This window comes from Erythrolamprus reginae, chromosome 1, assembly GCF_031021105.1.
Source record: "Erythrolamprus reginae isolate rEryReg1 chromosome 1, rEryReg1.hap1, whole genome shotgun sequence".
Lineage (NCBI taxonomy): Eukaryota > Metazoa > Chordata > Lepidosauria > Squamata > Dipsadidae > Erythrolamprus > Erythrolamprus reginae.
Genome location: NC_091950.1, coordinates 281,294,233 through 281,321,574, shown reverse-complemented (window position 1 = coordinate 281,321,574; position 27,342 = coordinate 281,294,233). Strand labels below are relative to the sequence as shown.

Sequence of the window (27,342 nt, the reverse complement as noted above, 5' to 3'; positions counted from 1 at the left end):
CACACAAGTAGCATAGCTATTTAAATCAATGGTGTTATTCTGGATTTCTTCCTATGCAGACAACAGACGTATATGGCGTGTGGGGGAGTATTTTGGGATTGTTATGTGTATTGTACCTGGTCTTTGGGCTTATGTGAATTTTGTTGTATGGGTATACTGTGTATATATGTACAATGATGGAATGAGACACCTTCACTTCTCTGGGCCTGTTTCATCCCCAGCCTTCCGCCCCCTAGCCATTCGGTGCTGCCTTTTTTCCCTGGCCATTTTGCCAAACGGGCTCAAAAGCACTTTCACCCTGGCCTTTTGGACATAGGGAATACTTTCAGTGGGGGAAGAGGAAGGGAGGGAGGGAGGGAGGGAGGCTACCACCTTCCATTCCTTCTCCTGTAAAGCACAAGGAATGAGGAACAGGGTGGGATTCTTAAGGAGGCGATGTAATTTTGTTTTAGAATCACTGAAGCAGAAAAGATTCTATGAAATAGATATTTTTTTTTATAAAGACAGGGAAACTGCGCTCATTTGTTATTTCGATTTCTGCTTTACTTCTAATGAAATTAAAATATAAAACTCCTGCTCCTTCCACTCCAGAGTGGAAGGGAATGAAAAGGAACTAATCCTCTGATTGGCTGACAGGAAAGTGTTCCCTGCATCCAAAAGGCCAGGGTGAAAGTGCTTTTGAGCCCATTCGGTGAAATGGCCAGGGAGGAAAGGCAGCTCCGAGTAGCTTGGGGGGTTGCGCAAGGCTGGGGATGAAACAGGCTCAGAGAAGTGGGGGAGGCAAAAAGTGCTAGACCCATACAACGACAATAAAGTATAACAATAACAATAATATAATCATGGTAGCCGATTCTTAAATTGCTGGGAATTGGGCAGTGTACAGATATTTTATTTGTATTATTCATAACTACTGATTTCATTGGGATTTACTCCCACCTATAAATAAGATTTTGTGAATCATCTAGACATAACAACTGCAACAGCATTCAGACATTTATTGGGTTGGGATGCCATGCTTCTGGTGAATGTTTTTCTCTCTCCTTCATCCACCAATACAGTTAAAACTGGAGAGCATAGAAAGAGATAGCAATATTAGTATTTACTTCCTATTCCATATTTTTTCTTTACATTTTTTGCCTAATGAGTCTAGATTATTTGAAACTCTATCATTTATGCATCTTAATCATTAACTTTGGGTCAGATTATTAATCCTATATATCATTGTATGCTAAAGAAAGAAAAGGTTATATACAATTTTTTCTTCCTTCCCTGCGTTTATTTATAAACAACAGCCTATAAACAACAGCAGAACATTGAAGAAAAATCTCAACCCTTGGCATATTAAATATAGAAACAATTTAGCATCTAGCATAGCTGAGCACTTATTCAAGGATATGGAGGGAGAACATGACAATGCAGTGATAGAAATGGTTATATTTTTGATTGTACAGGTAATCAATTTATGACCCTTATTATATTTGGAATTTTCTTTTTTTGAGTGAAATGATCATTAAGCAAGTCATGATATGGTCATTATCTGATAGCATGGATGCCTCAAGGTGGGGAAAACCCCAACAGCTACAGGGCCTGCTGGTATGTGGAACTAGGCGGCCTGGGCTAGCTATTATATAGGATCTCCCATTGTGCAAAAGAGTGCTGAGGGTGCACAGGCCTTTTCCCTGCCCCACAATACCTGGGAGGCCCTACATAAATTAGAACAGCATGCAAAAATGTCTCCCTTACTTTTTACTTTTTCTGCAACTGCTGTCAGGCATGCCCAGCTGATATGCGGTGCATCCTTCCTACAAAGTCTCATGTCATGGGCCCCTACCTCACAATTGGAAAGCTCATGTTCCAAATTGTATGATTTGGAGAATCAACCCTCCAAATGATTGTGAGAATGACACAAGCTTTTGTTATCATTGGGAATACAGTATTTGTATGGGTGCTGTGAGTAAACTGGAACATCAGTTAAATATATTTTCCCCTGGATTTGTATTAACAAATAAGTAGGTTACTTGTTGAAAATGCTATTTGCTGATTCATGAGATCTAGTAAATTCAATAAGGTTTACAGTGGAACCCCGACATAAGAGCTGCTCTACTTAAGAGCAACTCGAGATAAGAGCTGGGAGGGGAGAGATATTTTTGTTCTACTTACAAGCCCAAATTCGAGATACAAGCGCCAAGGAGCTGTCTCCTGAAGCCAAACGCTAACTTCCGCGTTCGGCTTCAGGAGACAGCTGCGAAGCGGCGCACGTGTTTTAAAAGGTTGCAGCCGGCCTCGGGGGCTCGGGGGGGGGTGCTTGCAGCTTTCTTTCTTGCTCTTTTTCTTTCTCTCTTTTACCTTCCCTTCCTCTATTTCTTCTTTTCTTTCTCCTTCCCACCTTCTTCCCTCCCTCCCTCCTTTCACTCATTCCTCTCTTACTCTCCCCTTTCATAAGTTTCCTTCCTTCCTTCCTCTGTTCCTGTCCCTTCCCCCTTTCTTTCTTTCTTGCTCTTTTTCTTTCTCTCTTTTACCTTCCCTTCCTCTATTTCTTCTTTTCTTTCTCCTTCCCACCTTCTTCCCTCCCTCCCTCCCTTCACTCATTCCTCTCTTACTCTCCCCTTTCATAAGTTTCCTTGCTTCCTTCCTCTGTTCCTGTCCCTTCCCTCTTTCCTTCCTTCCTTCCCACCCTCCGTCCATTCATTCACCCATTCCTCTCTTGATCGCTTAAAGCCGGTCCCTGGTGCAAAAAGGGTTGGGGACCTCTGTCCTACAGGATTGGGTGGCAGAGAAGTTGAACATATGTAAATTTAAAAGTTTAAGAAAGTTTACAAGTTAAGTGAAAGAAACTTCATTATTCATTTATATGTACATGTACATTTCTTCATTAAAAACATGTCTTTCTGCATAATTTAGACTAACTTTGTGAGTTTTTTGAGGGCTGGAACCAATTAAAATTATTTACATTAATTCCTATGGGGAAAAGTCGTTCGAGATAAGAGCTGCTCGACTTAAGAGCCCAGGTCCGGAACGAATTAAACTCGTATCTCGAGGTACCACTGTACTTCTAATTAAGTTTGCATATGTTTGTAGCCATACGGATAACACAGCATCAGATACTCCCCCCCCCCCTTTCTAGACAATACAAAATCATATACAGAAACTCCCCCGCCCCTTTTTCTAGACAAGATAGGTAACATATTGCTAATCAAAATATCCATAGATAAGAGCGGACCAAGAACTTCACAAATGGTATTAGACTTTTACAAAGAATAATGTAAAATGCCACTTATCAGAATTAAATACAATATCAGTGTTCCAATAAACATCCAAGAAATAAATCAGAGTCCAAATGTTGGCCTTCTTCCAAGTTCCAATTTATTAACAGAGTCATGTTGGCTATGAACTATAGGCAACCCGATACTAATTTTTCCTACAATTCTCTTCCTAGAATAAGGTTCATCCCTTGTCCCCACACTTACAAGTTCATCACATGGACCACTCTAGTCCTCTCAACATCCACGATCCTCCGGCTGATGCTGAACAAAAAATGACCTTGAATCTCTGGAAAGAATTTGTTGTGGCTAGTAATTTTCCCTCTCAAGCAACCATCCTCCCCAATTCCCACAGTACTATTCTACTTGTGGCAGGCCAAAATCTCCAACTCAATACGATGGCTTCAGTCTGACACACAAATGATAAATTTTGGTTACATTTTTACAATAAATGATGCTTATAATTAATAAAACAGATCATGAAACAGATCAATGAAATGTAGAAGGAAGAGATTAATTGGGAGTACAAAATATAAAAGTTAATATCCAAATAATGAAATGAGGCATGAAGAGGATTTGAATGATTAATTCAATAAACCCTGAGACCATGATATATTGCCTTTTTTGTATCAGTAAGCTAACTAGCAAAGGACTACTGACAACTGCATACGTTCTTCCATCTGGATTAATGTAAACTCACTTGACAAATCTTATCTGGACTGATTATGTTAATGTATTTACATTAAGTTCCTTGGGCATTTTTTTAAAAAAATATGCTTAGAAAGTTACAAGAATTACTGTTTCCAGAAGAGGTATTTTTTTATTATATGAAGTATCTGAAATAATAGCCTGGTTAAATTTTTTTAATGTTGAATGTGATTGTTCTATTTTTAAAAACAACTTTAGGTCTCTCCATATAATCACATTGTGATATTGGACAGTTTGAGGAAAAAGATGAAGTGGCATTATAATCTCAATTTCACATTTCTGATAGCTGAAATTTTAACACTGATGAAAGCACACTTTCAGTTGAAGGCAACAAATTGACAGTTTAAGCATAAGGAGTATTATCAAAAATTATTTGATCCTCCCAGTATTGCTGGGAAAATATTCCTTGTCCTAGGGAACAAGAAAGGACCAACATTAGAGGAGAGAGACTGGCTGTTCAGTCATGAATTATAATCTGCCAAGTGCTTGCAATTGAATTTGGTTGACCATGTTGAGAAATCATAGTTTAGCTTTCTGATTTCCAGACTTACAGCATTTCCTTTTAGTGGACAAATGGTTTACAAAATAATGGATAGGATTCTAATTTGTTTAAAAGAACCACAGTCACAGATACTATAACAGCGGAGCTGTTTTATAAAAAAAAATGTTTAGTCTCATATTACTTTTCTTATTTCACCAGAGTGAAATAAACTATCCAACAGAATGGTTAGGCAAATGCTGACAGCAGAGTCCAGGATAGATTATATTTGCGTGCCATTGCAACCTGTTTAAAATCTCACATGCTACTGGCTTTCATACAAACAATACAGCATGTAGCTTGAAATTTGAAATTTTACCACGTATCATATTTGCACTATTGTTCCTACATTATATATAATATACAAAAGGGTTAAGTGCGTATTCCTTGTCCTCTGCTGTTGACTTACAATTTCTATCATTCTAAATATTGGCCATATTGATAGAGTGGCGGTAACTAAAATATAACTTCCACCCACTTCTCCTAAAAATATGATAAAGTAATTCTATGTTTCTACAATACAAAGATATAAAAGGCTGCATAATCCTAATTAGAATGAATATGATTAATACTCAATGATATGGAGAGCAATTGCCTGTTAACACAAGTAAGATGAATTTGATTAAATTAACATATTTTCTAGATTAAATCAGGAAAGCCTAAAGCACAATCAGAAATATTCCACTGGTCTGCATTTTCATACAGTGTCAAAGACACTTCGTTGTTAGCGACATTGAGCATTGGGTCTCCTTTGCAGAAATATCATTGTCAAAGAAAACTAAACAAGGAGAGAAGCAACTTAGAACTAAGGAGAAATTTCCTGACAGTTATAACAATTAATCAATGGAACAACTTGCCTCCAGAATTGTGAATGCTCCAACACTGTAGGTTTTTAAGATGTTGGATAACCATTTGTCTGAATAGTGTAGGGTTTCCTGCCTAAACAGGGGGTTGCGCTAGAAGACCTCCAAGGTCCCTTCCCACTCTATTATACAAATCTAATAAACTATATTATAAAGTTTGTTACTCTTCAATACAAGGATCAATGCTTATTTAAATAGATACTGAAACAAGATCTTCAAAATTAAGTTAAATCATATTTAACTTCTAATGTTCTATAAATCAATAACTTTAACTACTTTCCAGTTTCATGATAATACAGGAAGGAAGAATCACCATGTCATTTTTTAAAAACTGGGGGGGAAATGAGCCACAGCTTTTAAATGTTAAGCACTAGACCAGATCATGACAGAGATGAAAAATATAGTGAAAAAACATGGAGAAAACTATAATCATTTCAAAGTGTACTGGTGTAAATAAGTTATTTTTTTACTATATTTATTTAGTGGATGTACTTCTAAATAACTAATCCTAAACCTATTTGTATTTAAATTCCAAGAATCATGACCTTAATCAAACAAGATTTCTCTTGTTTCTTTTCTCTAGCTCAAATGAAGTAGGAAAGAATAAAAGGTTAATGCAACTTTCAGTAACCCTAGTGCCCCACATCAAATTCTGATGTTTTACTGCTTTTATCCCCAGCTAATAGATTAAAGGAAATCTAGTCTGTGCTAGTAGCTCCAAAGAAGTTAAAGAATTTTATTGGCTTTCAAAAAATACTCAGGAGATACGTTTACAATAATTTACCAGATACAATTCAGCCATATTTTATTTTTCAATCTCGCAAATTATTGCTAGCATATGATTCCAATGGAATAAGTAACATTTTGGGCTTTTAATTTCAGAGCTTTACCAAGGAGCCAAATTCATTCATGCTCAGGCTATTACTATACAATTTGCTTTACTAGCCACTGCAACATATTCCTGTCATTTATAACCATGATGCAGAAACAGATTATAAACCAGATTTTTAAAAAAATATATGCTTGAAGTGTGAGTTCAAATAAAGTTACTAGTCAAGTGACAAGTTCTATTCTAAATTTTATTGAGAAACTACTGATCTGCAACTTCAGATTGAAAGACTTAAGATCCAATGGCACTATTAGGATCATCCAATTCATTGGTCAGGGGCCACTCTATGCATCCCCAAAGGTACCCCCTTGTCAGTGGTGAAACCCTGTAATTGAGCCACCACGTGGGTGAATGGACCTACATGTCTGGGAATCTGGTTACTCTCCATGAAAGGGAACCAAGTCCTGGCTGGTATCACATAAAGGTCTGGTTGATGTCCATGAGCTGTCATACATCAGTCTGAGGGGTGTGTGTGTGACATTCAGATATGACTGATGTCTGAAGTAGTTCTATGGCTACTTTTTGCCCGGTCACATTCTCTCTCCGGTGGCTTTTTTCTCTGCTTTGGAGGCCTTTTTGTGTGCTTTGGCCTTGGCCTTTATTTTAGTGACTGCCTCCAAACTGGCCAATCTAGGTTTAGTGGAATCTCTGCCGGCTTTGCCAGATGACTGAGGAGACCAGGCTTCCTCAGCCAAGCAGCTGGATCCTGCGCCACTGTCTTCCATTGTTGACCCTGGTTAGAGTAGGGCAGACACACTTGCAAGCATCGCTGCAGGTTCAGCATCTTAGTACTCCTGATTGTCCTGGATTACAGGATGGAGCCCAGGGCCTGCCACAGCCTTGATTTTAGGGCCTGGATCCTGTGGATGTCATCAGGATCAATTAGCTAATAGGGAAGAAGCTCCCCCTACTATATGCGCTAGTCTCGCCACTAAATCAGGCAGTCTTATGCATACCGCCACTGCCATTGTGATTAGGGAGTAGTGGAGCCAAACACTGACCAGAGACTCCCTCTCCTGAACCCCTCTGGTCAGTCGAGAGGTATTAATGCCATGGGGCTCAGACCACAAACTGGAAGAGGCAGTCTTATGCAGTAGCAAAGCTGCCACCGTTTCCTGGCAGAGAGTGTACCGTAGCCATGGACTCCCGACCTCAGATCCAGGCTGAAAGAGGCCACCAATGACAATGACAAAAAAGTTGAGTCCAGCTGAAACTCCTCTCAAACTACTACCCACCCAAGCAGAGAGCCAAGAAAGGTGTTGTAAAGCAGAGAGATGTTGAATAAAATGGCTTCCACAGTCTCCTACTACGACAGTCGGCCTGACACAAAATGGTTACCACCTCCAAGCTGCAGTCCTGAAGCAAAAAGCCAAAGGGGCAAAGTCAATTAAAGCCCAGATGGGCATCTGTCCACTGTTTTGTTAAGGTTCCAGGTAGCATCCAAACTAAATCAGAATCCAAGTCAAAGTACTCCTCAAAGTTCCAATTTATTGCCGGAGCCATCCTGGCACCAACACTGGGAAACCTGAATCTGAGTTTCCCACCCAGTTGAAAGTTCACATCCCTTGTCCCTCACTCAGAAACTTGTCACGTTGCTCACTCAGATTATGCCAGTGTGGCAAGTCCTCCTTCCGCTTCTGCCCAGGTGGGTGGGCATACAATAGCCTTGAATCACTCGAAAGAATGTTTTGTGGCTGCATCTTTTCCCTCATGAAAATCACCCCTCTCAACACAGTTCAATTATTCAACAGTGACATAAAAATTAACTTTAGACTTAAAAAATGTGCTATATTATCCATGAGGTGAGGAAAGAAAAATAGGAGGAATAGAACAGTAAAATGGAAGCATAGTGAAAGCATTAGCAAAAGATGATGGTTACAAATACCTAGGCATATTGGAATCAGATAACTTCCTGAATGGAAAAGTCAAAGAGTTAACATAAAAGGAATACATCAGGAGGGTCCACAAAATATTAAAATCAAAGCTGAACGCTGGAAACATAATTAAAGCCATTAATACATGGACAGTTCCAGTGATATGCTACTCAGCTGGAATCATCAACTGGACTTTGGCTGAACAAGAAAACCTAGACTGGAAAATGCGCAAACCTTTGAATATGTACCATGCTTTATATCTTTTATGTTTGGGTAATTTTATATTTGAGATTAATAAATATACTTAAAATGTTCTATAAATTACATTTTCAAAGTTTCTTAAATATTATTAGCATCATCCCACTTAATAGGGTTTTCAACTACAGTATTATCTAAGAGTTGAAAATCATGGTATTAACTATTACAACTTCAATGTGTACATATTTAATATAAAAAAGAGCTATTTTTTCTGGAACTGCAAAGAAATTACTCTTGAACAATGTATTACTAAATTTAATTACCCAGGAAAGTCTGGGGAAACCTATAAATACTGCACTACCTGGATATTTCAGGGATTTTTACTATACTTCAACATATCCCTTAAATTATAAAATATTTTCAAATGCTGACATTCACTGAAATTCCGTCCTTATCAGACAGCAGACCTGGATATATTATCACCCCTTGAGCTCATTTAGTAGGAAAGAGCTGGATTCTCTTGCACTATGAAATATTTGAATTTAGATGACACAGGCTAATCTTCAAAATGCATGCATAACATTTATGGAGTACTTTTTGAGCGTTTTTAAAACCAGATTATAAATTGCCAGATTGCTCACTGAATGTCTTGCTAGTTTCATCTAGAACCATCAAAAAGCATTTGAGCATGTAACAAGAGCACTTCTTTATTACGAAAGATAACTTTTACAAGCGGACTCTGCTCAATAGTTAGCAAACTTTCAATGAGGTATATACATTTTGCCCAGATGGAATGTGTTAATAAAAATGGTTATAGTCCATAAATTCAGTTGCACAGGCTCCACAAATCCCCATTTAAGTAGCACAATTTGTTCCTGTGCAGCTTTGTGATGGGTTGCCTAGGGAGGCAATTCCCAGTGAGGAGGAGCTTGGAAACTTGCGATTATAACAAGCTGACAGTGATAATTTTTAAACTGAAGATTTACATTCAATTCCCAGGGTATCTTAAGGTAGCTGTCCAGAAACAATGCTAGATTAATCTCATTATGACTTAACAAGAAAATCATAAGTTTCCTCAGACTGGTTCTGTCAATAGATTCTACACCCGCTATAAATATAGGCTGTCCATTAAACAGTAAATGTTGATGTGCATGATTCAGTTATATATGGGTTGTATACTATTTACAAACTCATTGCCTTACATGCTCTCATTCATGCAAAAGGCTGGAAGCTCAGAATTTCCAGCAATGTAAAATGTTTAACATCACATAAGTAAGCATCAGACAACTGAATGGTCATTATTCTTGCAAACTTAAAAATACAGTAATTCCTGGAATGTATTTTACTTACTCTGTTGAGATAGCTGCTGTTTAAAATAATTAGTACAAGTCTTTCCACAGAGTCTTCCAACTTTTTAAAACACCTTCCCAATATCCGACAAGAAAAATCAGCATCATTTAATAATTTAGCTATGACAAAAACAGCCTGAGCCATAAAATCTGGAAAGGGTTGTTCAGGAAGGTTATATGATGTAACCAGGCCATCGAGTAACTGGGAAAAAGAATTGGACACCACGGAGCAATCCCTTCCAAGTTTCATCAAATCTATTTTTGCACTATTGGACTCTGCCAGATTTCTTAGTTCAATGAAATGTTGTAGGAACTGCATATGCAGTATCACAGATTGATTCTTGCTGGAAGTCAATGTGGGAAGTATATTTGACAAAATGGGAGGGCCCAAACTGTTGAAATCCTGTCCCCTGAGGCTTAAACTAGGCAGGTTTTCTGTACAATCACTTGAGACATTACATCCAGAGTCTTCAAAAAGGTCGCTGCACTCTGTTGCATTAGAACCTGCCACACACTGGCCTGTAAGTGGCAGAATCCCTGAAAGACAAGAAGAAAACTAGACAGTCAGTATATTACAATGGATGGAGAACTGGACTCTAAATCAAGAGACCTGAGAGGGGAGTGAACATTTCCTAAAGGTATTACATTAGGCTTCAAAATTTCCTAAAGGTATTACATTAAGCTTCCCAGAGACCAATGAGCTCACACAGTTGGCCTCCTCTGGGTCCCATCGACAAAGCAATGCAGGCTGGCAGGACCTCCAGAGGCAGAGGTTCAAGTTGGGAATCGGGTCATTTCTGGCCTCCAGAGGGCCTTGGGGGGAAGGGGGAAACCTATTTTCACCACGCCCAGCTCCTAGAAAGCTTGGAGAGAGCAAAAAACAGGCCTTCCCCACCCGCTATGGAGCCTGAAACAAGCTGCTACCCAACTCCCAGTGGTCCCAGAAGGCCCAAAAATCAGCTGGTTTGCATGCACATGCATATGCCCACTGATATGGCTCCACATGCCATAGGTTCACCATCACTGTCTTAGACCTTGCTCTTAACCCTATCTCTCAGTCCACACAAGTTCAGAGTACCAGGCTTTTGGCTAGCTGTGACCTGATCACAGATAAGAGGAGCCACCTGGTGTGTATTATTACCAAAACCGGGCTGACTTTTAGGACAGTTATGTGAATTCAAAGATGTGGCTAATCAAATAAACATATATACTGATTGCTTATTTAGTATCCTATGACTATCATTAAGTGTTGTGTCTTATGATTCAGGTGAATGTATTTATGATGACTATGATCATCATTATGATCACTTATCACTTTTGTGATAAGAACTTATCCACAGAAGACAAATTCCTTGTGCATCCAATAACACTTGGCCAATAAAGAATTCTATTTATTTTTTCTATTCTATTCTATTCTATTCTATTCTTTCTTGACCTATTTAATTTAATTGATATAATCATAGGTTTAATGGTAACCATCTTCTATTATATATGAAATTAAAATTCTGTAGCTACTTTTTGGAAAAACTCTGGAATGTACATGCAAGGCTTCAGGGGTCCATACACAGATTGTGATCCCAAAATCTAAAGGAGTTTGCAGCCTTTTACTGTCCAAAAGGAAGTGAAGCCAGCAAGAGTTTTGGGCAACTCATCAGTCTTCCATGCTGGCTGTCTATTCCGTTTGGCTTCATTTTAAGCTCAAATACTAATGGCAAGGCAATTTATAATTTCCCAAATATATGAATAACACACTTACTTTTAAAGAGATAATTACTAGAAATACATTTGAAACTTACTGTTTTTTACACTGATTCCAGAAAAACATTTATTCAAAAGAAGTTGTTGCCTTAAATAAAGAACTTCCATTTCTAATGCTTCAACTCTCATTTTCCATTTAGAATCCTGTTCAGATACTGTATTGGCCAGGTGCACTGCATATTCTTTGCTGCTTTTATCTAGTGGCTTGGAACGGATAATTGCTAAAGCCAGTGCCAACTGCAATGTTTTGAAATACCATGTTGCATCTTCTTTATCTTTTATGTCTGTTAGAATGAAAGCAAAGCCATATTAGGTATTTCTTCCCAATTAAAAAGTTGCTTTATGATTTATTTATTCAATGATCTAAAGGAAATATTCTAGCTCTGGCAAGGTTTATATTAATCAAAAGATTCAACCATCCAATACAAGTAAAATTAAATATTTACAAATTGCAATGACATGCTGTCAAAAACAAATTGTAGTTTCAAAGTTTGAAAATGAGAATATGAATCAAAGGATTCTTATACTACGCTAACCTGGTTAGCATAGGACCTGGTTTCATTTATTTATTTTATTTGCTTTATTTACTTTGTCAAAACATGTACGAGATAACAGGTATACATATAAACATGGACACTTTGCACATGAAATGAGTACAAATAAATGGGGACAGTAGGACAGGGACTGTAGGTACGCTGGTGCGCTAATGCATGCTACCTTACAGACCTCTTAAGAGTGGTGTGAGGTCCACGGTCGACAATTTTAAGGTTGAAGCTATGGGGGTTTAAGGAAGAAACAACAGTGTCAGGTAAAGCATTCCAGGCATTAACCACTGTATTGCTGAAGTCATATTTTCTCCAGTCAAGTTTGGAGCGCTTTACCTTGAATTTGTATCTATTGTTTGCCCTGTATTATTGCAATTAAAGCTGAAGTAGTCGTTGACAGGTAGGACATTGCAGCAGACAATTTTGTGTAATATGCTTAGGTCAGACCATAAGCAGCAAAGTTCAAGGTTACCTAAGCCCAAAATTTCAAGCCTGGTGGCATAAGGGATTCTATTGTGTGCAGAGGAGTGGAGTACACTTCTCATGAAATATCCCTGAAACGGCTCAATTGTATTAATGTCCGATATATAGTGTGGATTCCAGGCAGACAAGCTGTATTTGAAGATTGGTCTGGCAAAGGCTTTCTATACCCTAGTTAGCAGTACAGTATTACTGGAGAAGAAGATTCACAAAATTAGGTCCATAATTCTTAATGCTTTTTTGGCAAAGCTATTACAGAGAGCTCTGGGGCTTAGATCATTTGAAATGAGTACACCTAGGTCCTTGACAGAGTGAGGGTCATCTGTGAGTTTAGATTTTTGTTGCCAATGTATAAGACAGAGCATTTGTTAGTTGAGATTTGGAGTTGACAATTGTTTGACCATTCTGATACATAGTCAAGGTCACTTTGTAGGGCAGCAGTATTGTCGGTGTTGTTAAATAGTTTTACCTCATCAGATACTGTCTATGTACTGTATATTTGTTAGTGTACAAATGCATTCTATTGATTAAAATTTAAAATCTATGCCTAGACCTTGTATGCAGTGGCTGGAACATAAAATGGCCTTATCAATAATTTGGGGTAGAACTTCCCTCTATATTAAGCTCCTTTGAAACTTAATATGAGGAAGACCAAACTAAGAATTACTCTAAAGGTTGATATTCAATGCTATCTCAAAATTCAAATTCTTCAAATGCTGATCCTGTATTTACAATTTTGTCTTTTTACCAACTACCCATAAATTTTCCCCTCCCATAAATTTCTCAGATAGCTGAGTAAAGGCCATATATAGGAGAGATTCCTGACATGCATCCACAGCATGAGCATTACATTTTAAAAAAGGTAAATCAGGGCTGACTTTGGCTAGTTCTTGAACCAAGAAATTCCAGATGGGTAAGTAGACTGAGAACTTTAAAAACATTGAACTGTCAAGCCTAACAAGATAATCTTTATGTTTTATCTGATGTGAAGCCACTGGTTCAGGCAGTGGTTGTGTAAACAGCTGAATCCATAATCATTCTAGATTGTTGCTGTTTAAATAGATTTTAGTTGAAAGATGAATTCTAGTCCTTAACCCCAATTAATAATCAATGAATAAAAATTGCCTTTTCTGAGAGTTCTTCCAGATCCAACCCAGCACCCAATTCCTGGTTGCTAACGTTTCTCTCTAAAGACCTTTAATTCAGGGTTGGGTAGGGGAACTAATCAATTTTGGATTTCAACTATATAAATGAACAGCATTGCAAACAATATACAGTATAATAAGGCTATGCCTGTTATGAAGATAATTTGGATAAATTGCTTTGGATCTCATGTGAGCACAGCATGTCTCATTTATTTTCATTTTTTCCCTGTCTGAAAGCAGATTCCTTTGCTTTTAGAACTCTATTATAGTTTACTTTAATTATTTTAATCATTAGAGGAGTACCAATCCTTCTCAGGGTCAAGTAGAAGCCTGAAAAAAAGATTTGAGTGCTTTAATTTAAAGTGGAGATACTGTATTCACATGAGATTCAAACAACGTCTGAATAATTTTCAAAACACAAAACTTTAATAGCTACTATACATTACAAAATAAGTAGTTTATGAACAACTGCTTGAAATGATGGATATTTTGTGTATATTTATAATTGTTGGAGGTCTGTTGGCTTTTAACAAATAAATTACAACATTTGCTTGAAAAGATTATCTTTTCAAATAATTATCTTTGTAGCGGAGTATGTTTAATGGAAGACAGTAAATTTGCAAGCAACCATACTCATTGAGTACTAGAGACAAAGTGAGTACTAGAGGTGAATTAATTGCCTAAATCAGGGTCTTATTTAAAGGAAGATGGTATGTCTGAAAGAGAGATATTATCTCTTAATGAAAAAGGAACTCTATGAAAATGAGACAAAATAAAAAAGCATGGCATTAGATCAGATAAGATTTGTGTTTTGGTTTATCCCTGTTATCCCTGTCACTCTTCTGTTTTGGAGGGTTGATTTAAATGTAGGACTGTCTTCCTTTTGGGTAAATATAATAATTTTACAAGTAATGCTAATTTCTATATTCTCCCATTTTAAAAAAGGTAAAGATTTTCCCTGTCCAGTTGTGTTCAAATCTAGAAGGCGGTCGGTGATCATCTGTTTCCTAGTGAGGAAGCCTAAGACACCTCCATAGTCATGTGGCTTGCATAACTACCTCCCCACCAAAGTGGTATCTATTACTCTTCTTGTATTTGCATCAGGGATGAAATTCAGCAGGTTCTGACAGATTTTGGAGAACCAGCCAAACCAAGTCAGAATATGATGAAGAATATGCCTACAAAATGTGCCTACAACTCTGAAACCAACCCAATGTTTTTGTTAAATCATAGGGACCACAAAAGAGAATGAGTCCCAAATTTACAAACATATTTGTTGATCCTATTTTGAAATACAAGGGCACATACAGACGGCCAGTTTAACAGGCTTTCCTCCAACCACGAGGCTGCATATTAGTGAGTCAATATAAATTTCCATCAGCAACTGTTTCTCCTGTACTTTGGGACCCTAAATTGGGAGGTGGTACTGGCCTAACAATTTTCTGAAAACAAAGTTAATATGTCGTATTTTGTGGATTTCATGCAGAAAATAGGGACAATAGGGTTGGGAGAAGATGTAAGTTCTGATTTATTAGTAGACTATTGTCTAGGGCAGTGATGGCTAACCTTTTCTGGACTGAGTGCCCAAAGCAAGTGCTGTGGCCTGCCAGCAGCCCGTGCAGCTGATAGTGGATCCTGTTTGAGAAGCAACCAACTTGACCTGTGCAGCTGGCACCTGAGTCAGATAGTGAGGAGGCTGGCAAGAACTTGGTGCCAGAGGCAGAGGTTCATCCAGGGCCTTTGGAACCTCCAGCACCACATAGCAGTGATGAGGAAAAAGAGGCTTCTCCTATTCTTAATACAAATGTAGCCCGCATTATTGCATTCTAACTACTGCACCACCACAGCTCTTATCTTTAGAATATGCTCAAATCACCACAGTTTAAGAAGCATTAATCCATCAATACTACAACTGAATGGAAATGACTAGCTGAGCTTACTATTTTATTTCAAATAAGGTTAATTTTAAATTAAAAACATTAAAATAGGTGCCACTTTTCATTTAGTGCTTTCACCAATATAGATGAAGCTACTTCTGCACATGCCAGCATCTAAGAATTTAATCTTGCTGCATGGTGGGTAATGCCATTTCAGCCAAGAATTATTATATTAAGTTTACCCACATAATCTTAAACTCAGGAGGAAAGGACTTCAAAGGGCAACTTTCAAATGGCTTACCCTTCTGCTTATCTGGATGATATTATCCTCTCCCTTGAAAGATAACCTATATGCAATTTTTATGTAAAGTGGAGGAATGAGGGCCCCAATTAGTCTCATAAAAATGTAGTACATTTACTATAGATCTAAATGTATATAAGATAAAGAAAGCACATAAAGTTTAAGAAACCCAATAAAAGAAAATAAAGATAAATTCCTGTGAGTTGTATGTCTGTGTGGAAAGATAAAGGGGAGTAGGAGGAAAAGGAATGGCCCCTCTTTTCTTAAGAGTACACCACAATGTCAGTGAGTGGCGAATTAGTAGAATGATACAAAGGCACAGCCTATATGTTATTAAATACAGAAGTTACTAAGTGTCACAAAAAGTAATGAGGGGAATGGGAAATCAGCACTCATGACACAATACTCAAGAACATTATGTACAATGATGTATACAGACTGTAGATGTCAGAACTAGGGAAATATACTGTAACATTTTACACAACTGAAATATAGCCTTGACAAAAAATAAAGCATACTTATGATACTAAAGCATAGCTACTTGAAACATAACTATCATTTATTCTAGATTGGGAAATATTGGTAAAGTTCCTGATTAAACTTACATGCAGAAGAAAGAGTGATATGAGGAATTGTGGCTAAAACATGTATTTCCTTTTCCTTCTGGTTTTCTTTGTGGGAAAATAGGCTTATGCTACATGCTATGATAGATGATGACCAACTTTTATTAGCTTAAGGGCTGCATCAGGCTTTGTGTAGCAAAGAAGGGCCATGTAACAAAAATTCAGTAGGAGGGCCAGGTTCCAATTTTGCATGGGAAAATTTGGATTTGTCAAAAGGTGAAATTGGCATCTTGAGTATCTGCAAACTTAATGATGTAATTTTGCTCCTAAAAATATGCATACTCTGGGGCCTGGAAAATACTTGTGGTGTTCTATATTAATCATATTAAGCTGTTGAGAGAGCAAGAATAAGAGTACATTCTGAAAACTGAACTAACTTTCAGTGACAACAGGAAGCAAAGAATATATCAATAAAGAAAAACCTACCATCACTGGAAAAACTTTATGATTCATAGCTGGACACAAAATGATTCTAGATGCTTAAAGTTAAATCAGCAAAATTCAGGATCTCAAGAAATTGTCTGCAGTGTGAAACAGATGTCATTTGTCCTTGGATAACGTTTAGGTATTCTCCCAGGAGGGAGATGGTATAAAATTAGTACTAATATATGGTACATGTGATTTCCCCATCCATGAAGAATTATAGCCTTGTTATATTTTTCTCTCTTTCAAAAAAATGTTGTAAGTTGTTGACATAATTATGACAAGGGAAAAATCACTCCCACTCATTAGGGCTCCACAGCCAAAGTAATCAGTAGCAGGAATTGTGCTTTCTTTGGCAAGAGAAGAAAAACTTACATAATTAATTAACTTGTGCTGTTTATTTTTAAAAAACCAGGTTTCAAGAGAAATCATAGTATTTTAAGGCACTGGTAGGGATGCAGCAGAAAAGACAGGGTAGATAGAACAAGCAGATAATTTTTTTGCTCAAAAATTACAATTTAGAGCTATGTTGGTTCAGTGATTAAGGCAACAAGCTAGAAACTGGAAGATTGTGAATTCTAGTCCTGCCTCAAGCACAAAGGCAGCTGGGTGAATCTTGGGTCAGTCAACTCTCCTAGCCCTAGAAGGGAGGGAATGGCAAATTTAAAGCTTTAATTGATCAGCTTCATGATAGTGTACTTGAAATGTATAAGATTGGTATAACATACATACATACATACATACATACATACATACATACATACATACATACATACATACATATATATCTTCTTGAACTTTCAACCCATTAACCTCACCTCCCAATCTCATTTCCTTGCTAGAAGAATAAGCCTCTTCAGTACTGTCTCATGAGAATATTAAGGGAATTTAGATTAAGTGAACAGTAACTCAACTTCAATGATAAAGCAGCTGATAAGGAGCACAGAGAGTCTATTTCATCATAACCATACTAGCATTAAGATATGATTCCTACATCAAACACAAATAAATATAAAAATGTTAGCATAAATGTGAGCTCATTTAAAAACTAAAAGTCCTTTGTATTACCTGATGATTAGCTATTGTACTTTTACCTATATCAAGTTTCTAATAGATATTTTTAATTATGAAAATTTCAGAAATAACACTTAATCCAGGTAGGTTTTTAACAAAGATCAAAGCTCTGAAAATCATACTTCTATCCCATGATACTTATACTAGACGGGATTGTAGAATTATCGGGGACAGTTGATCTGAGGACATAACTATAATACAAAAATTCTGTGATGAAATCTAGAAACATAGAAACATAGAAGACTGACAGCAGAAAAAGACCTCATGGTCCATCTAGTCTGCCCTTATACTATTTCCTGTATTTTATCTTAGGATGGATATATGTTTATCCCAGGCATGTTTAAATTTAGTTACTGTGGATTTACCAACCACGTCTGCTGGAAGTTTGTTCCAAGGATCTTCTACTCTTTCAGTAAAATAATATTTTCTCATGTTGCTTTTGGAGTCCTTATTTATCAACTGCAACCCTTTTTATTTTCCTCAAGAGTTTACTTGATTTCTACTAATTATGGGGTATATTCCTCCACAAGCCTGTGTAAACAAGGCATTAAGAACTCTGGCTGATCAGTTTATGGAGGCTAAAGCCAAATACCCCGATTCACTGGCCATTATTTTGGGAGATTTAAACAAGGTAAACTTAAGGAAAGAGCTACTAAAATACTTTTAGCATATCAACTGTTCCACTAGAGGCAAGAATACTTTAGACCACTGCTATACAACACTAAAAAATGCTTATCGGTCTTTTTCACAATCACCCATGGAATCATTGCATGATTCACTTTTTACCTGCTAACAGGCAAAGTCTTAAAACCACAAAACCAATAATTAAATCAGTGAAGACTTGGACTGAGGAGACAAAGTTAAAGCTCCAGGCTTGCTTTGACTGTACTGATTGGAATATTTTTGAAGATACCTCGGCAGACCTGGATGAACTCAGATACTGTAACATCATATGTCAGCTTATGTGAAGACCTATATGTATAGACCAGGAACTTACAAATATACAGCAACAACAAACCTTGGTTCACAGCTCAATTTAAGCAGCTATGTCATTCCAAAGAGGAAGCCTATAGAAAAGGTGATAAAATGCTGAATAATCAGGCCAGAAATGTATTAACAAGGGAGATCAGAGCTGCAAAAAGAAGCTACTCTAAAAAGCTAAGGAATCAGTTCTCAACAAATGAACCAGCAAGCATGTAGGAAACTCTTAAAAATATCACTAGTTACGGTAAACCACCTTCCCAGGCTGAAGGAAATCAGCAACTGGCAGATGACTTGAACATGTTTTACTGCATGTTTGAAAAGAAACTATAGCCACTTATCTCCAAAAAACCCCATCTTGTTCTGTCTGGGTTCCCCCAGACCTCAACACCAACTGGAAAAAACAGCCAGACACTCTGGTAAAAGCCAAAAGTATTTTATAGCTGGAAAAAATAAACACAGAGGAAAACCTGTTCTTCCCAACAGACAGGCTATAATACGTTACAGCAGAGTCCTGATGTCCAGACAATACAGCAAGCTTCTTGCTGGCACCCCCCCCCCCCCAAGGTTTCAATAGTCAAAGGCAGAAACCAGGATTCCCAAAACGCCAAAGTTCACAGCCAGGTCCCACGACTCTCAAAGATAAAACTCCACAAGCCAGGAAGGGTAGGTCTGCCTTTTAGCCTTTCCCAAGAGCACCACACCCAAACCCAGCTGTTGCCTCTTTAATGCTGAAAGTACTTAGCCAATTGATTTCTTCTCTGAGTAGCTCTTCTTTGTCGCAGATCAATTATGGCTTGTGCATAATTCTAAGGAATCCAGGCTGCTTGCTGGGGAGAGCTCCCCCTGGTGGGACTCTGGCTGTCCTCCCTCTTCTTCAGCCTGGGATTCCTCCTCCTCGTCTGTCTGCACCTCCTGTTCCTCAGCCTCTCCCTCTGAGCTGGAAACCGACAGAAGATCAGCCGTTCCCTGAGGGGCCTCAGACGGAACCACAACACATCTTAGACACACCAACAACAGGCAAGCCTCCTGCAACTGACCCCACACTATAGGGTTCACAACCCCTGGTGATAACAGAAAAGGAAGTATGTCTTATTTCACAGACAAAAGCCAGGAAAAGCTCCAGGTCCAGACAAGATAACTCCTTCTTGCTTAAAAGTCTGTGCTGACGAATTGGCCCCATCTTCACCTGAATCTTCAATAAATCACTAGAGATGTGCTATGTTCCTTCTTGCTTCAAATGCTCTATCATCCCAGTGCTGAAGAATCCCACCATCAAGGAACTGAATGACTTAAGATCAGTTGCTCTAACATCTGTAGTTATGAAAACCTTTGAAAGGTTAGTGATGTCCCATTTGAAAAACATCACAGATCCATTGTTAGACCCCCTGCAATTTGCATACTGAGCAAACAGATCAACATATGCTGCTGTTAATACAATTCTGCACTACATCCTACAACATCTTGAATCTTCAAAGACCCAAAGGGTCCTCCTTGTAGACTTTAGTTCTGCATTCAATACCATCAGTCCAGACACTCTTCTAAGCTGAACCAGTTAGTGGTACCTGAACACACTTGTAAATGGATCATAACCTTCCTAAGAACAGGAAGTAGCAGGTGAAGCTAAGCAGAATCATATCAGATCACTGTACAATTAGCATACCCCCCCACACACAAAGGCTGTATCCTATCTCCATTTTTCTTCTCTCTATACATACCAATGACCACATTTCTAATGACCCATCTTTTAAACTACTGAAGTTTGCAGAGGACACAACAGTGATTGGACTCATTTGAGACAATGATGAATCTGCATACAGACAGGAGGTGAAGCAACTAACCTTGTGGTGCGACCGGAACAATCTGGAACTGAATACACTCAAAACCCTAGAAAGGATAGTAGACTTTAGGAGAAACCCGCCCATACTTTCCCCTCCTACAATACTAGACAACACAGTATCAACAGTAGAGACCTTCAAATTTCTAGGTTCAACTATATTGCAAGATCTGAAATGGACACCTAACATCAAAAATGTCATTTAAAAAAACCCAAAACAAAGAATGTTCTTTCTGCAAAAACTCAGGAAGTTCAAACTGCCCAAGAATCTGCTGATACAGTTCTACAGAAGAATTACTGGGTCTATAATCTGCACCTCTATAACTGTCTGGTTTGGTTCTGCAACCAACAAGATTGACACAGACTTCAGAAGATAATCAGAACTGCAGAAAAAGACATTGCTATCAACCTGCCTTCCATTGAGGACCTGTATACTGCACAAGTCAAAAAGAGGGCTGTGAAAATATTTTTAGACACTTCATATACTGGACACAAACTGCTTCAACTCCTATCCTCAAAATGATGCTATAGAGCACTGCACACCAGAACAACTAGACACAAGAAGTTTTTCCCCCAAACACCACTCTGCTAAACAAATAATCCCCTCAACACTGTCAAATTATTTACTAAACCTTCACTACTATTAATCTCCTCATCGTTCCCATCACCCATCTCCTCCCACGAATGATTGTAAGACTGTAACTTTGTTGCTTGTATCCTTACAATTTATATTGACTGATTCCTAATATGATTTGATTGCTTATTTGTACCTGGATTATCATTAAGTGTTGTGCCTTATGATTCTTGATGAACTTATCTTTTCTTTTATATACACTGACAGCATATGCATCAAGACAAATTCCTTGTATGTCTAATCACATTTGGCCAAGAAAATGCAATTCAATTAAATTCTATTCTATTCTAGGATGAGGACATCATTCACGCTAATAGGAAAAAGTGTCTTGCACTCAAGAGCAACAAGAGTAATTTTGTATATTTTGGTCTTTGGAGGAGAATGCCTTGTTTAAACTTGTGTTTATCATTTTATAAGTATTAATTAAATATTACAGTGCATCTATAAATGTTCCATCAATGAATCATGACATTTTTTTCAGTTGATTAGTTTTATTGTTTATCTGACTGATCAATTGGATGTCACCATCATTGAAATCCTATTTTTGGAACTATAAGCTTGATGCACTTCCTAACATAACGAGAATGTAAAAAAACAAAACAAAGCTAGTCTCTTCAGAAACAGCCTGGCTGTCAAATCACAATACAGGTAGTCCTCGACTTACAATTCATTTAGTGATCTTTCAAAGTTAAAACGGCACTGAAAAAAAAGTGACTTATGACTGTTTTTTATACTTATGACTGTTGCAGTAACCCCATGGTTACATGATTTACATTCAGATACTTGACAATTGCTTCATATTTATGACAGTTGCAGTATCCCAGGGTCACGTGACCCCCTTTTGTGACCTTCTGACAAGCAAAGTTCATGGGGAAGCCAGATTACTTTAATAACCATGTTGCTAATTTAACAAGTGCAGTGATTCGCTTAACAACTGGGACAAGAAAGGTCATAAAGTGGGGCAAAACTCCCTTAACAAATTTCTCACTTAGCAACATAAATTTGGGGCTCAACTCTGCCCAGAATCCGCAAGGAGTTGGGCGGCTTATAAATTTAATAAATTAAATTAAATAAATTAAACAGATTAATTTAATTAAATTAAACAATTAATACCAGTAGAGATAACGGTATCTCTACTGAATAAGAGTTGCGCCAAACACCAGTATTGGGATACTCTCACTTTACCTCACACAACCTGCTGCAAATATAATAGGACAGGTCCGAACAGTCAATTCTAAGTGTTCACCCCCATTTGCACTGCTCCAGGTTGATGAAAGTGATTGATGGTTGAAACAAGCCCAAGGAATTTCCTATCCTGTCCTACATTAAACCAGTCAGGACAGCTGTCAGTCAGTGGCCTAGTTCTACTGACAGAATTACAATTAGCAAGGAAGGGAAAACGGCTTTAGGCCAAGAACGCTTCTTTTAATCACCTCAAGCCCTGCAGAATAACATAATTTAATCGGTGTGTGTGTGTGCGCGCGCGCGCGTGGTTTTCTGCCTTCTGACTGACCCGAGAAACTATTTTTCCACTTAAATTTATTTTAACTATTAATTTTTTAAAATTTGATTTATATGCCGCCCAACTCCCTAAGGATTCTGGACGGCTGCCCAAATGTGCGCTGGAAGACAGCGAATTTCACATAAATTAATTTCGAACTGGGATTATTTGGGGACATTTCAAAGGCGCTGGGTTTGACCACGAGGCCAGGCATCTCTGCATTATTTCGTGGCAGAAGCAGCAGCAACCGGGCATACCGCCATCTACTCGGGCTTTTCACTTTTCAGCAGCCCTGCCCGCTCACCTGCAGGCCGTCGTCCTGCAGCCGGCAGGCTCTCTGTAGGGCCGCTGCCTTTCATCCAGGGAAAAGCTGGGACCTCCATGCCATTCCGCAAGCTTCACACACACACACACCCTTGCTTATCTCGGCGCTGCTTGCGCCACCGCAAGCGCTCCACGTAGGCCCGAGACAAACCACGCCGCTGCCCCGCGAAGGCCCCACGCGCCTCAGCGGAGAAAAGCGCCCGCCCGCTGAGGACGCCGCGGCGGCTGGGATGGTTGGGATTGCGCCGCGTTTAGCTAAAACTCCGTGCAACTGCAGGTTTTCTTTTTTAAAAAGCCCGTTATGAACGCCCCAAAATGTGATTAAGCGCTTATAAATGGGACGGGGTTTGCACTTAAAAACCAAAGCGAGCCAATGGCTTACTGGCTCCTGAATTTGAGGGACAAATGCTTGGGGGGGGGGGGGAGGAGCTGTAAGATGCGTTCAATAAACCTCACTGGTCTTTTGAGAGCAATAAGATAATGTATTAACGTCAGCAGAAAGTGGGTATTTATTTTCGGGATGTGTGTGTGTGTTATGCACGCGTGTGGGGCTCCACTTGATGGTAAACTGGGTAACCTTCCTGGGAGCAAATTTAGGGGCTCTATCTCTAGTGGATATTGTGTTCTTCAAGGGTGCAATAATCTTCCTAATCACGGTGGAAAGTCTGATTGAATAGAATAAGAGTTATTTCTGAGGAAATCCCCCAGGTTTGTGAAGAAAGACATGCAGCAAAGACCTGTACCAAGAAACAAGCTTTTGCTCTACAAAGAGGAAGTAAACCTATGTACTTTTTAAGCATGCTGAACATATGGCACAACAGAAGAATTTTTTAAGGTGTTCAGCTCATCCTGTGCTTATTTCCAACTGACTTATCCTCCACCATGTGAGGTAGGCTATTTGTTCATTGTTAGATTTCCACCCACATTTTCTTCCTGTATCTCAGAGCAGTGCATATAGTAGTTCTTACACAGTGACCCCTGCCCTCCCATCCTACATCTAACAAGTCTGAGGAAGATTGAGCTGGGAGAAATTGACCCAAGGCATTTAACTTCAATGGCTAAAGATGGATTTGAACCTCCGGGTTCTTAATCAACGTTAAAAGTCATATTCAGAAGTCTTTCCATCAGTTTTCTACCTACAATATTCTTCTGAAGTTGGTTAGACTGAAACGTCTTAACTACTAAGTATTTAAACTACTTAGAAAATCCGTATTTTCTACTATAATGAAAAAAGGACCTTGATCTGAAATATCAGAAAATTGACAATGGAGGGAAAACCAAACATCTGAAGAATAATAGGAATATGCAAAAAATACATCAAAGACAGAAGATTATGAAAAGCTGGTAGAATTAATAAAACAATTCCAAACCAGTGATCCTTTGTATTACCCTTATTATAAATGTGCATTTTAATAGAGTTGTTCTAGAAAAATCTTCCATACTTAGTTGGGTAGGGGAATTGATAGAAACTATATTTAAAAAAAAAGAAAATTGATAGAAAATTGGAGAAGGCTGTTTCAAAATTTAAAATTTTGCTTGCATCTTATCCAAGATATATTGTTTTGCTCATTGACACTATTACTATCTTTTTAATGAAAGATAAAACATGTTGATGTCTTCAGTATGTACTGTGTAATGAATTATAATGACTGTGTAACTGTTGGTGCCTTATAATATTGATAATTATGACAGAAATACAGTTCAAATATGCAAAAGCTCTTTCGATCTCAATTTGCAACTATAAATGGATCTATTGAAATGGGATGCTCAGGGAATAATGAAATGTTTATCTAGCAACTTTTCAAAAATATCCCAATATGGCTTCAGGCTTTTCCACTCAGTTGATTCCTCTTAAGATGGCGCAGAAAAATATGAAATATGATACTTCTGTTTCATTTCTAATCGAAGAGGAAAATATTTTTCAGCATATTGTTGTCCATGTCACACTGATTCAGAGCAATTAACGATATATAAAAATATGCCAACAATACAAAAGAGCAATAAGTAGCTACCTACAACAACAACAAAAACAAAAAACTCATAATAAACACATATAATTAAAACAATGCAACCAAGACTTCTAGTACTTAAACTGGGAGAAAACTCCTTATCGATCCTCACATAATAGGGTCATCTAACAATCTGGTTGAAAGTCTGAGGGAAAAGCTATGTCTTCAAGATCTTAACAGGATTTGAGCCATCTAAATTTGGCGTGTGTGTGTGTGTAGGTAATCCCGTTTTAAGGCAAGTGCATGGACCCTGCTAACTACAGTATATAATACTGTACAGTATATTACAGTATATTATTTCAGAGAAGGGACCTAGAGCATGGCTACTCTGTTGAATTTGATAGGATGAATGGAATTGCAGATGTCAATCCCATAAATCTTGAATTACACCCAGAAACCTACTGAGTCAGTATAGCTTATGATGCGTTAGTGTTAACATGGTGCGCCTAAAACTGCATTTGTTATTGCAAATGCCCTCCTCTTTACAGCTGCCACCTCCTCAATGAGATCCCCAAATTGTGAACAATCTGGAAGAATCAATCCAATACAGAGTCAAAGGCAGAAAATATCTGTCCCCCTAAAACTCTGAACTGCTTGATCTTATTAAGTCTGCTTTCCCACAACCTCCAGGCACTAGGAAAAAAGCTTGCTGACACCATTTGGGTGGCCTGGGTAAAGATGTACAACTGAGTATTTTCATCAGCGTACTGAGAATACTTAATTCCACCGGTGGATGACCTTTAATATCTACTGTATAGATATTAAATAGGTCTGAGAAAAGAATACAGTCCTGAGATGCCTTGTAATGTTAGATCATGCTTCACTTCCAACACTAATTGGAACAAGCCTTGAAAGAAGGTGGAGAACCACTGCAATATTATGTCTCCCACTCCCACCTCCATAAATCAGTTCAGAAGGGTAGCATGGTTAATGGTATTGAAAACTTCTGAAAAATTCAAAATGATGAGGACAGGTGTACCTTCCATCCTACGCTCCCAGAAGTTATCAATACATACGATCAATAAATTTAAGTACTATAACCTGAAGTCTGACTGAAAAAGATAATCCATTACCTCTAGAGTCCTCCGTGAGTTGTAAGCTTACACTCTTCTGAATAAACTTCCCCAAAAGCTGGGAAAAGATATAGATACCCCCCAAAATAACCTGAGAATAAGAGGAATATTTTCCATCATATCTTTCGGACTATTGTTAACAAATTACAAAGTATAAATGTCATTCTTTTTTCTTTCTTTCAGTAGCCTGTTTGAGCAGTAACTTTAACCTTTACTTTGAACGGCATGAGGAATGTTCTCTTTAGAAATTGCTCCTGATGGAGATATTAGAGGTAGCTATTTAAAAAAATCTGGTTTTAATAAAAAGGTCAAGCCTACATGTGATTGAAACTTCATTTTTGACTGTTTAAGTGCCTCAGCCTCAGCCTCCAGTGTTTTATTAAGGGTTCACAAAGAAAAATGCAAAACTAGGATTGATGTTACTGTGTAATCTTTTTGCCTTTATTGGCTTGGTAGAATATGACATTTTAGTCCTTAAAACTCATTTCAGAAAATAGTTTTATGCATACAATCATCTCAGGTGTCAGTTTTTATATTTCTATCAAACTTGGCCTTGTTTAACTACTGCAGAACAGAGTGCTCTCCTTTTTGAGAGTTTTATTTACAGGACTGACAATTCAGGTCATTTTTCCTCTCTGGGGATCACATCTTTTCCTGAAGATAGGCACATATTGACCTACCTTCCCATAAACTGTCTATGGGAATAGAGTTTCCAGAATTCAACTTAAGGAAAACTGACACAGATACCACAAAAGAATGTGCTATGCGGAGAAATCCGCACTTGCACAAACACAAGGGCAATGGGGAATCAGTAAAAGAGATCCTCATGGTTAGAATAGAATATGTCTGTCACATCTCCTTACATCATGGCTAGAGTCACCAACTCTGTGGAGTTTTGACCCAGGAAGATGAAGTCAGTTATTCTTTCCACAACATCTTCACCTACTTGTATCAAATGGGCACTAGTAGCTAGTATAATTTTAAGGTGTTTTTTCCACATGATGAATATTAGACTGGTTTTTGCATTTTCTATCTTCAACAAGACATTCCCCTAAGTCAGTGGTTCCTGGGGATCGGG

At 38.0% G+C, this 27,342-nt stretch overlaps 1 protein-coding gene across 3 annotated transcripts in view; it reads right to left on the bottom strand.

The window, feature by feature from the left end:
- The window catches only part of MEI4 (meiotic double-stranded break formation protein 4), a 64,902-nt gene extending 41,538 nt beyond the window's left edge, over positions 1–23,364 (bottom strand). For 2 of the 3 annotated variants that reach the window (XM_070733111.1, XM_070733112.1), the window contains exons 1-3: positions 23,163–23,364; positions 11,476–11,721; positions 9,681–10,216 (exon numbers count right to left, since the gene is read on the bottom strand). In XM_070733111.1, the coding sequence (XP_070589212.1) occupies positions 9,681–10,216; positions 11,476–11,721; positions 23,163–23,241 (861 nt within the window). In that variant the 5' untranslated portion in view covers positions 23,242–23,364. The remainder of the gene's footprint in view (positions 1–9,680; positions 10,217–11,475; positions 11,722–23,162) is intronic. The other variant, XM_070733113.1, reaches the window with a different exon arrangement.
- Positions 23,365–27,342: the final 3,978 nt, after the last annotated feature.